General features: G+C 35.5%; 1 protein-coding gene and 1 long non-coding RNA gene across 7 annotated transcripts; both read left to right on the forward strand.

The window, feature by feature from the left end:
* The first annotated feature begins 12,807 nt into the window (after positions 1 to 12,807).
* Positions 12,808 to 15,562, forward strand: LOC124394631. Of its 6 annotated transcripts, XR_006927532.1 has the most exons (6): positions 12,808 to 12,939; positions 13,125 to 13,160; positions 13,252 to 13,296; positions 13,526 to 13,574; positions 14,237 to 14,650; positions 15,394 to 15,562. XR_006927532.1 is itself a non-coding variant. In XM_046862993.1 (5 exons), the coding sequence occupies exons 1-5, from the start codon at positions 13,041 to 13,043 to the stop codon at positions 15,543 to 15,545; spliced, it is 780 nt and encodes a 259-aa protein (XP_046718949.1). In that variant the 3' UTR covers positions 15,546 to 15,562. The 6 variants fall into 6 exon arrangements, 3 of the variants coding, with proteins under 3 accessions (XP_046718949.1, XP_046718950.1, XP_046718951.1); XR_006927530.1 differs by lacking the exon at positions 13,252 to 13,296; XM_046862993.1 differs by lacking the exon at positions 12,808 to 12,939 and having other exon boundaries at positions 13,041 to 13,160.
* A 264-nt stretch (positions 15,563 to 15,826) lies between these two features.
* On the forward strand, positions 15,827 to 17,756 carry LOC124394633. The gene is made up of 2 exons (XR_006927533.1): positions 15,827 to 16,337; positions 17,079 to 17,756. It is a non-coding gene; the product is annotated as an uncharacterized LOC124394633 (long non-coding RNA).
* Positions 17,757 to 18,594: the final 838 nt, after the last annotated feature.

An 18,594-nucleotide genomic window follows, 5' to 3' on the forward strand; every position in this document is an offset into this window, starting at 1 on the left:
TACTTACAATGTTTTTTTGAGGACATGACATTTTACAAAACAGAGAGAGGAAATCAAAAGCAGAAACTGAGACAACAGTGGAAATTATATATATATATATATATATATATATATATATATATATATATATATATATATATATATATATATATATATATATATTGGGGGTTTAACACAAAATACAGATGTGTGTGTGTGCACGTGTGCGTGTGTGTGTGTGTGTTACATTTAATAATTAATTTTCAAAAGATGTAATCTACTTAACTGTTTTACTTATTTTAGCATACTTTAACAAATGTTGTCACTCCTTCCATCCTTCATTCATTCAGGCTTCCTCGATATGTGAAATTATCAGGATGTTCTCCTTTTAAGAGAAATTATTGAAGCTGGACATAAAAAGCCTAAGAATCCATAGCGCTATCGTTAGCCACTAGTCAATTCCTGGTTAGTGGCTAACGCTAGCACTATGGATTCTTTAACATTTTCATGCATGTGCAAAACATATGTTATTTCCGGTAAGGAGTGAGTAGCCACAGTGACACACCTCTAAAGTTAATAATAATAATTTTAAAAATGCACATAAAGAGACGGAGACTAAACAAACTTGCGGTCCGCCAATTAATACATTCCTGAGGGAACTCAGGATCTTAACTATAAGACAACATATATTATAATCTTGATATATACTTGAGAGATTCCTTCATGTTTTAACTGAAAATAAGATAATGCAATGCTGTACCATTCCATGGTACTTCAGAAATGTACAAAAAGCATAACATACACTATGTCTGAAATTGACATGTAACTACAAATGATATAATCATATGGTGATGCGTCTTATTGCTGTGTATCACAGCCAACATTACAGTAGATGTTTTCAGTTCGACCGCGATCCACATCACATTCACCAGGTTTTACCGGCCTATTAGTTAATACTTTTCTTGCATCCTGTGGGAAAACACAATTTAATTTACATATTGGATTGGATTTTGGATGTCAGGCTTAATTTATCATAATGGAAACAGCATCTAAATGTATCTGTTAATTTTACAGCAAATAAAAAACAATGCAATGTTTGGTTTAACATGCGGAAAACATAAAAACCTTTGAAAGCATCAAACATTCTATAAAACAAAAAGTTTAAAAACCACAACATAAAATTCTGCCAAACATGTTTATTATACTAGCATCTCATTTTTAACTTCATATTTTATTTACTTGCTTTAGTCGTTTTTGTGGACTAAATTTTTGATATTCAATGATTTTCTTCACTGTCACACCATTCAAACTTCATTTTCCAAATGACACTATGGCCTACAATCCCTACGCTATATAGCATCTTATTCCTCAGCAGACTAAGTAAACTTATTAGTATAGAATTACAAAATTGATACAAAATTATTTTTTATATAATTGCTCAAAACCAAAGCAATCAAGCACGTGTGATAACTGGTTCAGGTAAATTGGAAGCAGTGACAGAAGTAGGCCATCTAGGAAGGGAGTGTATTATGTACAAGGAAATAAAATACCATTATAATAACAAGTTGTATTGAATAGAAATGCACTACCTGGACATTAATGTAAATTGGCTCCACTTTTGTTGGCTTTGGTTTGGAGTTGTCCTTTCCCTTTTCTGGCAGGTTATATCTGAGTAAAGATGGCAGTGAAGTAAATTTGTTATTTGATATTTGTTCTATTAGGGATATAAATATGTAAGAAAGGTGTAACTCCAGGTCATCACAGAAACGTTTCCAGGTAACGTCTGTAAGAAGAAGGAAGAGCTGCAGGGACGCCAGCCGTGTGACATGGAGACACAGCATCTCATTCCCTCAGGCAACTAGGGTTGCATACATAACCTAGAGATGATTCCTTTCAGGAACTCGAGCTGCGTCGCAATGCTTTTGAAACGAGAGTCCAGTACCGCCAGAATGACCAGTCCCTGACGAGTGTGTATGTGCACAGCTAGTTCGTAGGAAGGAGGACACATCGGTCGAGGTTATAGAACCTAAAGAAAATCACCGTGGTGGACCAACACACAGTGTTGCAGATGTCCTGGAGGGACACTTAAGAGTACTTAGAGGCTGCCACAATCCGGACTGAGTGTGACCAGAGGACTCATAGGAGGATGCAATAGCATCGATGATCCACCTGCTCAATGTCTGCTTGTTTGCACGAAGGCCTCTCCTCGGAGGGTTGTAGCAGGCGAGCATTTGTATCGGCTTCCTCCACAGACTTGTCCTGTGGACGTAAGTGTCCAATGCTCGCACCAGGCAAAGGAGGAGGATAGAATGCCTAACAGGTCATGGGACGACAAAGGGCACGTTGGGGATGTAAACCGATCTAGGGTACAAGAAGGCACTGGCCATATCCGGAGTAAATTCCAGAAAAGAGGCAGCCACTGAGAGGGCCTGTAGATCCCCTTCTCTCTTAAGAGAGCAAATAGCCAGGAGAAACACAGTTTTGACTGTGAGGTGCAACTAAAAAGCCTCGGCCAATGGCTCAAAGATAGAGCCTTCAACACAACAAAGTGTGTTTAGATTTTTTGCTCGCCTTCATATTTATTTATTTTTCTTTACTCCATGTGCGTTTTATATCTTCCTGGTTGTGACGTCACCCTGCCGGTTGGACAGATTTCACACGTGATTCAGAGCGTGAACAACGCAGAAGCGTTCCCAAATCATTGTTACACAGCTTGAGTTCCTGAAAGGGAACTATAGATTTAACTGTTGTGTAAACTAATGTGCTGTTACATTAAAATATTCATTTGCAAGTCCGAAGTTTTAATTCAGCTTCAGTTATAATCAAATCAAAGACTTGCTCTTGTGATAGTGTATGTTCTTTAAGCACTGACTTGGCCACCTGTATGGTTAGAAGGTAATATCTAAACAATGTCTTACCTATTGTTCTCCGCAGTACGAAACACTTCAGAATTTCCATAGTGAACTGATTCCTGTTGGATAATATTCCTTCCCCTGCAAATAAATATATATTATTTGCATTATCATAACTATAACTTTAACTTTAACTATATATATATATATATATATATATATATATATATATATATATATATATATACAGGGAGTGCAGAATTATTAGGCAAGTTGTATTTTTGAGGATTAATTTTATTTGAGGATTTAATTTGAACAACAACCATGTTCTCAATGAACACAAAAAACTCATTAATATCAAAGCTGAATATTTTTGGAAGTAGTTTTTAGTTTTAGCTATTTTAGGGGATATCTGTGTGTGCAGGTGACTATTACTGTGCATAATTATTAGGCAACAACAAAAACAAATTCATACCCATTTCAATTATTTATTTTTACCAGTGAAACCAATATAACATCTCAACATTCACAAATATACATTTCTGACATTCAAAAACCAAACAAAAACAAATCAGTGACCAATATAGCCACCTTTCTTTGCAAGGACACTCAAAAGCCTGCCATCCATGGATTCTGTCAGTGTTTTGATCTGTTCACCATCAACATTGCGTGCAGCAGCAACCACAGCCTCCCAGACACTGTTCAGAGAGGTGTACTGTTTTCCCTCCTTGTAAATCGCACATTTGATGATGGACCACAGGTTCTCAATGGGGTTCAGATCAGGTGAACAAGGAGGCCATATCATTAGATTTTCTTCTTTTATACCCTTTCTTGCCAGCCACGCTGTGGAGTACTTGGGCGTGTGTGATGGAGCATTGTCCTGCATGAAAATCATGTTTTCTTGAAGGATGCAGACTTCTTCCTGTACCACTGCTTGAAGAAGGTGTCTTCCAGAAACTGGCAGTAGGACTGGGAGTTCAGCTTGACTCCATCCTCAACCCGAAAAGGCCCCACAAGCTCATCTTTGATGATACCAGCCCAAACCAGTACTCCACCTCCACCTTGCTGGCGTCTGAGTCGGACTGGAGCTCTCTGCCCTTTACCAATCCAGCCACGGGCCCATCCATCTGGCCCATCAAGACTCACTCTCATTTCATCAGTCCATAAAACCTTAGAAAAATCAGTCTTGAGATATTTCTTGGCCCAGTCTTGACGTTTCAGCTTGTGTGTCTTGTTCAGTGGTGGTCGACTTTCTGCCTTTCTTACCTTGGCCATGTCTCTGAGTATTGCACACCTTGTGCTTTTGGGCACTCAGTGATGTTGCAGCTCTGAAATATGGCCAAACTGGTGGCAAGTGGCATCTTGGCAGCTGCACGCTTGACTTTTCTCAGTTCACGGGCAGTTATTTTGCGCCTTGGTTTTCCACACGCTTCTTGCGACCCTGTCGACTATTTTGAATGAAACGCTTGATTGTTCGATGATCACGCTTCAGAAGCTTGGCTATTTTAAGACTGCTGCATCCCTCTGCAATATATCTCACTATTTTTGACTTTTCTGAGCCTGTCAAGTCCTTCTTTTGACCCATTTGCCAAAGGAAAGGAAGTTGCCTAATAATTATGCACACCTGATATAGGGTGTTGATGTCATTAGACCACACCCCTTCTCATTACAGAGATGCACATCACCTAATATGCTTAATTGGTAGTAGGCTTTCCAGCCTATACAGCTTGGAGTAAGACAACATGCATAACGAGGATGATGTGGTCAAAATACTCATTTGCCTAATAATTCTGCACTCCTGTATATATATATATATATATATATATATATATATATATATATATATATATATATATATATATATATATACCCTTCACTTTTTTCAATATTATTATTTTACAGCCTGATTTTACAATCTAGAAATCTATATCTAGAAATATCTGTCTATTAAGTATTCAGACCCTTTGCAACAGCACTTAAAAATTTGATCAAGTGACTGCCATTTCCCTTTGTGATCTTTGCTAAGATGTTTCTGCACCTTGACTGGTGTCCACCTGTGAAAAAGTTTATTGATGTTTATGATTTAGTAAGGCAAACACCTCTCTATAGAGGGCCTCACAGCTGGCAATGTATCTTACCCAAGCCATGAGGCCAAAGGAGCTGCCTTCAGAGCTCAGAGACATTATTGTTTTGAGGCACAGATCTGGGAAAGGCTACAAAAAACTTCCGCTGCACTAAGGATTGCCAAGAGCATAGTGGCCTTCTGAGTTTGACAACAGGCACATAAATGAATCTCAGACTTTTTGAAACAAGAGTCTTTGGCCAGATGAAACTAAGATTGAACTTTTTGGCCTTGATTCTAAACACTCATCATCTGCCCAAAACCATCCAAAAAGTGAACATGATGTGGCAGCATCATGCTGTGAGAGTGATTTTCAAGGACTTGGCAACTAATCATGGTTATGGGAAAGCTGGATCAAAGTACAGAGATAAATCCTTAATAAAAATCTGTTCCACAGTGCTCAGGACTTGTCCACTGACAGTCCCCTATCCAACCTGACCACGCCTGAGAGGATTTGCCATGAAGAATGGCAGAAAATGGCACAATTCAGTTATGCAAAGCTTGTTACATCATACCCAAAAAAAAGGCTTTAGGCTGTATTTGCTGTCAAAGTTGTGATATTGTGATATTTCCATTTTTAAATTGAAAATTCTTTACAGACATTTCTAGAATTCTGTTTTTACCTTGTCTTTATTGGATACTGAGTGTAGATTAATTTGAAAACAATCTGTTTGAATGATTGCAGTATCGAAGTGCAACATAAAATTTAAAAAAGTGATGTTGATAGAAGTCAAAAATGTATTAGGCAAATCTTTATAAAAGTACTTCCAAATTTATAAGCACAGATGTGTTCATGGTTTCAATTAAATATTTATTTCTGCAGTTGCGGACCATCGGAGGAGAAATGTCTTTTATGCTGCCCAAAACACTTTAAGAATCGGTGGCTTACATTTTATAAAAGAATTTGCATGATTATGTATGAAATTATTCCCAATGGTTCTCTTAAAAATTAATTCTCTTCATTTTATTGCATTTCTCTGATTCTCTGTGTTTGTAAATGAATTTCTATACAATCAGATTTCAGCCATCGTATTATGTTTTGCTGTAAGGCCAAAGCTGTGAGTACTGCAGGCTTTTTTCCCATAAACTCTATTTTTCCTGAAGCTGTGGCTTTATCCTACCAGACTGCTCTTTGGTCATTCTGAGGCCCACTCGCAAGTGTCAGAACATCTTGCCATTTTCATGTCCTTTAATTGGATAGTCGGAGAGCGCAATAGTTAGAGCTCAAAAACCACATCTGCTGCAAAGTGCACAAGCTCAAATATATTTGTGGATTTAATAACTGTTTTATTATTCCACAGTGGCTGAATTTATTTGGCCACAGTTACAAGACAGGGGCAACTTACAAGGGCAGTTACAAGACAGACTTTTCAAGAAAAGCTGCAAGGAAAGGTCAATCAAAACAGTCCAGAACAGTTGTAAAGCTTTTTCGTGAACCATCTATACGTTTGTGTTTTCTTTCACGTAGAATTTTCACAAAAAGACAAGATTTTAAATTTACTGGAAAACAGTAATGCGTGGAAAATACGCACAAAAATAAACTAAAAAACACGGGGTCATTTTATGGTTAATATTGATGCTTGTGCTAGAGAAGATATAGTTGGGTGGTGCAGCTGTGGCTGCTGTGAATAAAGACTTGTTGAATTGTGTTCTTTGGGTTGCTTGCTTTAGTAATGGCATTTATCCTCACATGAGCTACATGTCTGTGATGCAGTTCTCTGTTATAGTGCATTTCTATATACTTTTATATAGAATCATCATAATGAAAGTATTAAGAGGTGGATTGACTCTGACTTTTGTAATATGACATTTCTGTAATATTGGAGTTCTCTGACTTGTTGGTTAGTTAATTTATTAATTCAACACAAAAATAAGCAATCACATTTAAATTACTAAGAACTGTCCAAAGGAAACTCACCTTTTATGTCTGCAGATAAAAAAGAGCACTGTAATAATAATAACTGCTAGCAGGAGAAGTGTTATAGGAACTGCAATGCTAACGTACATCTTCGTAGACCAGACTGGTGGATTCGCTGTTCAACAACAGTAAAGCAAAGAAAATATTGATATATATATATATATATATATATATATATATATATATATATATATATATATATATATATATATATATATATAAAATAACAGAAAATAGTTTAGAATAAGTTGAAGCAGGTAGCTATAGTTGGTAATCATATATGGTAGTGTTACAGCTCTTACATTATAATTTGGTATATTAGCCTGACATGTCTGTCCTCAATTATTTTGACAGTGACATGTCTCTCCTCAAATAAATTTTGGACTTATCACTCAATATTTGCTACTGAATTTTTGCTAGCTCTTTAAATAAGGCTTACTATCTTTTTTTTGTGACAGTGGCCTGTGAGTACAGTATTTTTCACAGTCTCTTTGCTCTTTGATACTTACAGTTGGAGTCATTTTTTGTTTGTTCACTGTTTCCTGTAATAAAGAATTATGAAACTTTACTAAAAACCTTTCTTAGCATGTTCTCTGATAGATTGTTTACTACTTTTAAATAGATTGCCTTTGCCCTATTATTCTGTCCAGAACATTGACATTTCTCATGTATCTAGTATACAGTATAATGATGCTTACAAATCAATGTTCTATGATGAAGTAAAGAAATAGAAATGCGATCACACTAACCTTGAAAAGGGCTTGTCATGCTTGGATTAATAGAATCATCACCTATAACAACATGAACAATGGGGAAAGTTTTTAGTATTATCAAAGCATCCTAAAACAGACCAACATGTCTATATATTTAAAAAGAAAAAGTCAAATGCACATTCATAAATGCAAATGGCTATATTATATGTTATATTATTAAAACATTTATTTAGATCTTTCAAAAGTATAGAATGGCATGAAATATGTTAGCGAGTCTATCTGCAAGCCAATTTACAAGCCAGTAAAACTCTTTAATGTGGCAGAATGTTTTTAACAAAACATTTTTATTTTATTTTTGGACCCAAATATGACGACAATAAATGCTTATATAAACAGAATAAATAATATGATGCAAAAGGCCATTTCTAATACAATACATTTTCAGAATTGTCTATGAAATGTGCAAAACGAATGCAATACAAAGCCTGATGCTTTCACAAGTTACCACAGAACTGTGTGGTTTAGACTCACAGTTTCACTGCACAGATACAATATTATTACATTCATTAAAACACATGGATGTGTATTTTCTATAAAGCCATGCTTAAGTACACTATATGGACAAAAGTATTTAGCAGCGGTGGGCAGTCAGGGCCAGCAAAGCCTTCTCTACTGGTCTAAACACTATCAGAAGCACTGACCTACATTTACAACCTAAATTCTAATATTTGTTTCATGAAATTGTATTAATTTATTCCCAACAGTTTACTCTCTTCATTTTGTAGTGTTTCTCTTGGCTGGACTGCTTCCAGTACGTGTATGTGGAAGTTAGATTTTTTATCTAATCAGATTTCATTCTCTATGTGCTGCCATGTCAATCTAATCTGCCCAGGGCCTTCAAAGTCAGTACTGCTGGCCCTTTTATCTTAGTCTGCTAGCTGGCCCAGAATAGCATCAGCATTTTCCATCCTCTGATTGGTTGAAAGGGGAAACTATTACAGCCAAGTTCGACTCACAAAACACGTCTGTAGCGCTCTGCACACATTAATACACCTGAGTTCGACTTTTTTTATGGCTACGGAGGAAGAGAAATTTATTTGATCTCGGACATACTTAAAAATCCATTTTCAAGAAAAGCTAGACATCGTGAGGAGAGGTCGACCAACCCCAAGCTAGCTAGCTTGTCTCATCCCAGGAAAGAGTTTGTTCACCTCTTCCAGACCAATGAATACGAGCGGTACCACTGGCTTACAGCCTCTGAGGAGTCTCTGGTGAGTAGGTTGGTAGGGTACATTTTTTGTTTTTGTCATGTTATGAAACAAATATTGATTTTGAACTGCTCTAGACGATGTAGGTGGCACAGTTGTGGTTTGGAGTGTAGAGGTTTGGAGCTCCCCTAGTAAAAATGGTACTCACCCTCCATATGCGAAATGCCTCTCTCTCTGTAATGCCACAGGTTGTTATATCGCGTTTTTGTATGATATTGATGGTTTCTATAATTACGACGTGATAGTGGTGGTATTAAGAGGTGGATTAATTCGGGTAAGTCGCCACTGAAGGCCCAGGTACCAAATGCAAGCCCCGCCCTGGTATTTGGACACCTGATTTTCCAGCCATAGATTGTTTACTACTTTTAAATAGATTGCCTTTGCCCTATTATTCTGTCCAGAACATTGACATTTCTCATGTATCTAGTATACAGTATAATGATGCTTACAAATCAATGTTCTATGATGAAGTAAAGAAATAGAAATGCGATCACACTAACCTTGAAAAGGGCTTGTCATGCTTGGATTAATAGAATCATCACCTATAACAACATGAACAATGGGGAAAGTTTTAGTATTATCAAAGCATCCTAAAACAGACCAACATGTCTATATATTTAAAAGAAAAGTCAAATGCACATTCATAAATGCAAATGGCTATATTATATGTTATATTATTAAAACATTTATTTAGATCTTTCAAAAGTATAGAATGGCATGAAATATGTTAGCGAGTCTATCTGCAAGCCAATTTACAAGCCAGTAAAACTCTTTAATGTGGCAGAATGTTTTTAACAAAACATTTTTATTTTATTTTTGGACCCAAATATGACGACAATAAATGCTTATATAAACAGAATAAATAATATGATGCAAAAGGCCATTTCTAATACAATACATTTTCAGAATTGTCTATGAAATGTGCAAAACGAATGCAATACAAAGCCTGATGCTTTCACAAGTTACCACAGAACTGTGTGGTTTAGACTCACAGTTTCACTGCACAGATACAATATTATTACATTCATTAAAACACATGGATGTGTATTTTCTATAAAGCCATGCTTAAGTACACTATATGGACAAAAGTATTTAGCAGCGGTGGGCAGTCAGGGCCAGCAAAGCCTTCTCTACTGGTCTAAACACTATCAGAAGCACTGACCTACATTTACAACCTAAATTCTAATATTTGTTTCATGAAATTGTATTAATTTATTCCCAACAGTTTACTCTCTTCATTTTGTAGTGTTTCTCTTGACTGGACTGCTTCCAGTACGTGTATGTGGAAGTTAGATTTTTTATCTAATCAGATTTCATTCTCTATGTGCTGCCATGTCAATCTAATCTGCCCAGGGCCTTCAAAGTCAGTACTGCTGGCCCTTTTATCTTAGTCTGCTAGCTGGCCCAGAATAGCATCAGCATTTTTCCATCCTCTGATTGGTTGAAAGGGGGGAAACTATTACAGCCAAGTTCGACTCACAAAACACGTCTGTAGCGCTCTGCACACATTAATACACCTGAGTTCGACTTTTTTTATGCCTACGGAGGAAGAGAAATTTATTTGATCTCGGACATACTTAAAAATCCATTTTCAAGAAAAGCTAGACATCGTGAGGAGAGGTCGACCAACCCCGAAGCTAGCTAGCTTGTCTCATCCCAGGAAAGAGTTTGTTCACCTCTTCCAGACCAATGAATACGAGCGGTACCACTGGCTTACAGCCTCTGAGGAGTCTCTGGTGAGTAGGTTGGTAGGGTACATTTTTTGTTTTTGTCGTTATGAAACAAATATTGATTTTGAACTGCTCTAGACGATGTAGGTGGCACAGTTGTGGTTTGGAGTGTAGAGGTTTGGAGCTCCCCTAGTAAAAATGGTACTCACCCTCCATATGCGAAATGCCTCTCTCTCTGTAATGCCACAGGTTGTTATATCGCGTTTTTGTATGATATTGATGGTTTCTATAATTACGACGTGATAGTGGTGGTATTAAGAGGTGGATTAATTCGGGTAAGTCGCCACTGAAGGCCCAGGTACCAAATGCAAGCCCCGCCCCTGGTATTTGGACACCTGATTTTCCAGCCATATGTGGTTTTTCCCTGAACTGTTGCCACAAAGTTGGAGGCACACAATTATACAGGATGTCTGAACGCAGCAGCATAAAATTTTCCCTTCACTTGAATCTTAAACCATCAAATCTGTTCCAGCAAGACAATGCCTCTGTGTACAATATGACATGGGTTGGGGTGAAAGATCCTGAGTGGCCTGCTATAGAGCTCTGACCTCAATCCTACTGTACACTTTTGGGATGAATTGCAATGCTGACTGCACCCCAGGGCCTTCTCAACTCACCTACATCAGTATCTAACTTACTGTAGCAAACACCTTTGTGTGAGCACAAATCTATTGGAACATCTTCCCAGCAGAGTAGAAATAGCAAATGGGGAATAAATGTGGAATGGGATGGTGGATGAAAGGGCTTTTGGGATTTTGCTTATGGCTTTTATAAAACTTGTGGTTAATAGTTATCATTTGATTGATCCAGTTTAAATTCCATGGTTCTGTCAGTTTCATTTTCTATTAAGAATCAGCAGACAAAAGTCACTGCTACTGACATTTTTTTAGGAAGTGGGTTTTACACAGAACGTTTGCAAAGAAAAAGCTGATCATGATTATGCCAAATAAAGTTGCTCTTATCTTGACTGTTTATTTTCTTTTGGATCTTATCTAGTTATTTCCGTTCAGGAAATGCTATTTTTTTTCATTATTAAAAAAAACTTTTTTGATGTTATGTTGATTCTCTAGTTTTCTTTAATGAATAATAATTTAACAGTAAGGTTAAATTATACAGACACACACATACACCCACACATGTATGTATGTATGTATGTATGTTTGTATGTTTGTATGTATGTATGTATGTATGTATGTTTGTATGTATGTATGTATGTATACAGTTTAAAGTATTTAGTTCAGACCGACTTCACTTTTTTCAACTTTGTTATGTTGCACCTTATACTACAGTCGTTCAGATGGATGTTTTTTCCATATTAATCTACACTCTGTATCCTATAATGACAAAGTAAAAACAAAATACAATGTTTTAATACTTCTTGTAAGCATTGGCCAAATGTATTTCTGGCTGCAAAAACATATATTAAAGTCCTTTTGTTTCAACACAGTTTTGCTTTTGTACTAACAATATAGACAGAGGGCTGTAAGTTTTCTGACACAATAAACACTTGCATTTCTTACTAACTTGAAAAAGGTAAAAAAGTTATCCGGTAAAGGTGTTTATATATGAAAATATTGCTGCAATAAAATGAGAGATAGATAGAATAGTCGCTTTCTCTGTAACAGTGAGATATGTTTTACATTTTAATTATTGCTGGATGTAAAACATCTTACCTGTAGAACTTGTCATACCGCAGAACATATAACATATGATAATAATGATTATCCTCAATGGCTGCTCCATCTAAAGACAATTAATCGATAAACCCAAATAGTACTACATGTAATTTCTAAAACATTTCTAATATTTAAACATTTATAAAACATACTGCTGTTGAAAATATTTACACCTAGTAGTGCATCTATAAATGGTATTAATAATAATTATTTTTTTAAATATTTCATTTAGGGTTAAATAAGAGGAAACTCACTCTGAAGAGAAGAGATGGCTAAAGCTGAGCAGCCACTGCCTGTCTTAGATTTGCTGTAAACTTCCTGTTACTCCATAACCACAGTGGTTTAAGAAACTCTGGGGAAGTGTTTGTTCATGTGAAAATGCAAAAAGAAACAATTAATAAAACTTTAGGATTTCACAACACATGTAGTTCAAGCTGTAGCTGTAGCTGTACTGCTCTCTACATGCAAAAACTGTTTATGTGATAATGCATAACACCAGACATTTCTCCTACATTATACAGTGTATCACGCAGCAGTGAGACTGAATCACGAAAAGCAGCTCAACAAGGAAATGATTCACAGAGGTGAAAAGCCCCCATTAAAATGTGACATTTGTTTCCTCAAAGCAGCTAGTTTTAAGAGGCGGATAAACGCTTGCTACAAACGGCTCTGCTTTTGAAGGTAAGTTACATCTCTAGAATAGCCATACTGTAAATACATACAACTTGAATTCAACATTGCATGTAACTGGATTTCCAAACATGTAAATGATATAAGGCTAAATGTTTGTGGGTACAGTAGACATGCAGGATACACTGTACTCTGCTGTATTCTTATGTTCACTATTATGTGTATCAAATTTGCAGCAAGGGGAACAGAGCACATCCTGCTGTTACTCAAAGGTTTGTGTCAACAGGTTGATAACAGGCACAAAAGGACAATAGAATTAATTTCTTCTTTAAGCACAATTCCCTACTTTAGCTTTGTTTCCAGTTATACAGTATGCTTCGCTTATCCAGTATTCAATATGCACGAAAGGTAGAAGCCGTTTAATCAAAGTTAAATTATCTATTTTTTAGTGTACATGAATGCTTGGATTGTATTATTGCAAAATATCCATGTACTTACAGTTTAATTTTTTAACCGTGTGTATTCTGGCTTCAGCATAAATGGGGGGCTATAATTTGTAATGCATGCCATTCAATTTATGAGTTGATAGCAAGAGTAGGTTAATTGAAATTTCATAGGATGTGATTCTTTCCTTTAGGAAAAGATGGTATCTAATGGGTTTCTTTTTGCTGTAATTCATCTATCAGGTAATATGTTTGACTATATTTAAAAGTTTAACTCTCGTAAGCACAGTTCTCTATTATAAGCATTTGTTTTATTGCTGCTTCAAAAATCTGTAAATCACACTCATTGCATACATTTCACATGAGATTATGGTTTCATTTTTCATAATTTATTTATTTTTATAATTTATTTACTGGTGTATGTTATTATTATTATTATTATTATTATTATTATTATTATTATTATTATTATCATTATTGTTGTTGTTGTTGTTATTGTTGTTATTATTATGATTATTATTATTATTATTATTATTATTATTATTATTATTATTATTATTATGTACATGTGATAAAAAAAATAATTTTCTGGTTTTTTTTTAAACAAATGGCCAGCAAGTTTATAACCCTAATCCTAACCCTAGAATCTTCTATGTAGAAATTAATTGCTAGAAAATTAAATCTGCCCTACATGTGAAGAAAAAACATGAAGTATTTACAAAAGCAAATTGACATGCAGAACTTGTGAAGTGTTGTGGGGTTTGGCTTGCTATTATACTTTTTGATATAATTACATAAGTATATGATATAATCCTTATTTGGCTTTCATGCTATGTGAGAATGTGACTACTGTAATACTCGATGGTTTGTAAATGACTGTTCTTGCTCTCTGTGCCAAACTATAGCATTAGTCAGTGGTCACGTATGCGTGGAACAGCTGCCAAGCATTGTACATCTCACAGAGGGAAAAAATGTTACCATCTCATGTTACATCCATGCAGATGAAGGAGAGAAAATTTCTAAATTCCTTGTGGAGTGGTTCAAGGAGGAGGCTGAGGGACAACTAATCAATGTTGGAAAACTTTCCAAGCTTAAAGGAAGGTTGCATGAAAACACTAATAGCATTCAACACAGTGCAAGCCTTTCATTTTACATGCTCGAGCTAAATGACACTGGCAGATATTTCTGCAATTTTATCTATCGGATTGATCATCATATACTGCAGCTACATGCGAACGGCACAAGACTCATCGTTCAAGAAGAGGTAACTGCAGACACGACTATCGCCAGTACCACCGAAAATACTCCTAATAATACTAGTAAGTAACACGTTATCATTTTCTATTATTATTATTATTATTATTATTATTATTATTATTATTAGATGTCTAAGTAAAGGACGTTCTGAAAATTATACACATCAAACTTGGTCATTGGATAGCATGTCCACTTGCTACTCAAGGAAAAAAAAAAGAGCAATATTGGAATGGTGGTGCAGGGTTTTATATTTTGCCCATGTTCTAATAACTCAACTCAAGAAGTCCTTCAAGCAAAATACATTTGTTCCTGTTTTCCTTGGTTTATGGCAAACAAAAAGCACTAAAAAACCATTTAGCTCTACCCACTTAGTTCTTAGATTGTGAAAACCTACTTTTTTATGAACTAGCCATAGAAGCCATAGAAAAAGAGGGACATATGATTCAGCCGCATCCCTCTCTTAAGATTAGCAAAAACATTTATAAACAATATGGCCTTTAGCTATGAATCATCAATTCTAGCCAATCTCTCCAAATCAATTCTCAACTTGCACAAAGCCTACAATTCATGAAAAACTAATTTAATTTAAATGTGATAGGCATGGTTATGACCCAGTTTCTCAGGGGAACTTTGGGGAAATTGTTTGTGTGTAAGTCATTTCGGGTTAAAATCTGGTGTACTTTGCGCTAACTGGGTAAAAAAAAAAAAACAAGGCCGCTGTCAGTAAATTAGAAGGAAATATATGGCTAGATGACTATTACAAAGTTGCATATAATAGTATTTCTCTTATATTTTTCACTTCCAGGTGCTGATACTGAGAAGGTCATCACAGACAATCTCCTTCTAACATTTCTTCTTTCTCTTCCATTATTATTAAAGTTTGTGGCAACTGTGTTCATATGCGTTTATACTTTGTTTTCCTATACATCAATTGTTATTTCTTGCCGTTTTACATAAAAATCTTTTCAAATGTCTCCATATGCCTTCTGTTTTTCACCGAACAGTGATTCTTATGACTCATAAACGCCCACAGATAGTTGTGCCAAAAGGTCCTTCTGTGCATGAATATTACAATAATGACACTCCCTGATGTATGTTCTGACTATGACCTCTCTCAAATACATCTTAATTATGAAAAAGGTGTCAAATGTGTGTCATTGCATGCAATTGGCTATTGTTTCTTTTTTGCCCTTACATGGGTAAAATTAATGTTTTACTAATAACACAAATATATGATATAATCCTTATTTGGCTTTCATGCTATGTGAGAATGTGACTACTGTAATACTCGATGGTTTGTAAATGACTGTTCTTGCTCTCTGTGCCAAACTATAGCATTAGTCAGTGGTCACGTATGCGTGGAACAGCTGCCAAGCATTGTACATCTCACAGAGGGAAAAAATGTTACCATCTCATGTTACATCCATGCAGATGAAGGAGAGAAAATTTCTAAATTCCTTGTGGAGTGGTTCAAGGAGGAGGCTGAGGGACAACTAATCAATGTTGGAAAACTTTCCAAGCTTAAAGGAAGGTTGCATGAAAACACTAATAGCATTCAACACAGTGCAAGCCTTTCATTTTACATGCTCGAGCTAAATGACACTGGCAGATATTTCTGCAATTTTATCTATCGGATTGATCATCATATACTGCAGCTACATGCGAACGGCACAAGACTCATCGTTCAAGAAGAGGTAACTGCAGACACGACTATCGCCAGTACCACCGAAAATACTCCTAATAATACTAGTAAGTAACACGTTATCATTTTCTATTATTATTATTATTATTATTATTATTATTATTATTATTATTAGATGTCTAAGTAAAGGACGTTCTGAAAATTATACACATCAAACTTGGTCATTGGATAGCATGTCCACTTGCTACTCAAGGAAAAAAAGAGCAATATTGGAATGGTGGTGCAGGGTTTTATATTTTGCCCATGTTCTAATAACTCAACTCAAGAAGTCCTTCAAGCAAAATACATTTGTTCCTGTTTTCCTTGGTTTATGGCAAACAAAAAGCACTAAAAAACCATTTAGCTCTACCCACTTAGTTCTTAGATTGTGAAAACCTACTTTTTTATGAACTAGCCATAGAAGCCATAGAAAAAGAGGGACATATGATTCAGCCGCATCCCTCTCTTAAGATTAGCAAAAACATTTATAAACAATATGGCCTTTAGCTATGAATCATCAATTCTAGCCAATCTCTCCAAATCAATTCTCAACTTGCACAAAGCCTACAATTCATGAAAAACTAATTTAATTTAAATGTGATAGGCATGGTTATGACCCAGTTTCTCAGGGGAACTTTGGGGAAATTGTTTGTGTGTAAGTCATTTCGGGTTAAAATCTGGTGTACTTTGCGCTAACTGGGTAAAAAAAAAAACAAGGCCGCTGTCAGTAAATTAGAAGGAAATATATGGCTAGATGACTATTACAAAGTTGCATATAATAGTATTTCTCTTATATTTTTCACTTCCAGGTGCTGATACTGAGAAGGTCATCACAGACAATCTCCTTCTAACATTTCTTCTTTCTCTTCCATTATTATTAAAGTTTGTGGCAACTGTGTTCATATGCGTTTATACTTTGTTTTCCTATACATCAATTGTTATTTCTTGCCGTTTTACATAAAAATCTTTTCAAATGTCTCCATATGCCTTTTGTTTTTCACCGAACAGTGATTCTTATGACTCATAAACGCCCACAGATAGTTGTGCCAAAAGGTCCTTCTGTGCATGAATATTACAATAATGACACTCCCTGATGTATGTTCTGACTATGACCTCTCTCAAATACATCTTAATTATGAAAAAGGTGTCAAATGTGTGTCATTGCATGCAATTGGCTATTGTTTCTTTTTTGCCCTTACATGGGTAAAAATTAATGTTTTACTAATAACACAAATACTAATGAAAACAAAGTACCGTTAGAGTTTCTGCCAGGATTTCACAGTGTGTAGCTGTGTCCCACTGCCAACAATAAGCCTTTATAAGGTCATGATACATGGAAGACCATTTACTTCAGTTTGTGTCTGTTATACATATAGAAATGATCTGGTGCCTCTGCCAGTGTTTCTGCCAAGATGTATTGATATTGTGTCTCTGTTGGAGATTACTGATATTGACAATAAACCTTGTTGAGTTTTAATAATATGGAATGTGCGTCACATATGTATCATTGTTCTATTAAATTTGACTTATTTTTTTAGAAATGCTAAAGATAAGATTTTATGCTCACTTATTTATGTTTTTAATGAACTTAGTCGCATCTGTAAACATAGTAAACAAAGTTTGCGATACAAAATGATTTAATTATTGAAAGAATCTTAAGTTCATTGATACAGTGTAGAGAGGGGACCCATGGGAACTATATATGGTAAACATCTAGGAGAACTAAAGTTGTCCAGTGAGTTTAATATATTAAATCATAATGCTGAACAAAAAAAAGGATATTAGCTAAATATGAATGCTTAAGAATTTGAATAAACATTACATTTGAAGCAATAAAATGGTCAAAGAAACATGTAAGCAAAAATTAACTGCTTCTGTTTTAGAATGTGTGGTTTTCAAAATTTACATCTTTTTTTACCCACATATGAGTCATTGTCACCACCATCTTTGTTAACCACATAATTGGAAAAAATACACTGTGTCTAATTGTTGAACCAGGGATTAAAATGATGTTGGGTTTTTTTTCCCACAACTTTTAAAAAGCATGAGTTTCTACTAAATTTATTTTTAAACATGTATTCATAAAAGACACACTACAGCCATCTAGTACCATAAATTTACCTAAACAGTTCAGACACATTTAGCATTAACAGAAAAACATTAATTTTTTTAGCAATTTAAGCTACAGGAGCTCATCTGTTGGATCAGACCACACAAGCCAGCCTTTACTCCCCACATGCATCAATGAGCCTTGGCCGCCCATGACCCTGTCACCGGTTCACCACTGTGTGGATTATTTTTTATAGATACTGACCATCACAATTT

Source organism: Silurus meridionalis, chromosome 12 (assembly GCF_014805685.1).
Source record: "Silurus meridionalis isolate SWU-2019-XX chromosome 12, ASM1480568v1, whole genome shotgun sequence".
In the NCBI taxonomy this organism is placed as follows: domain Eukaryota; kingdom Metazoa; phylum Chordata; class Actinopteri; order Siluriformes; family Siluridae; genus Silurus; species Silurus meridionalis.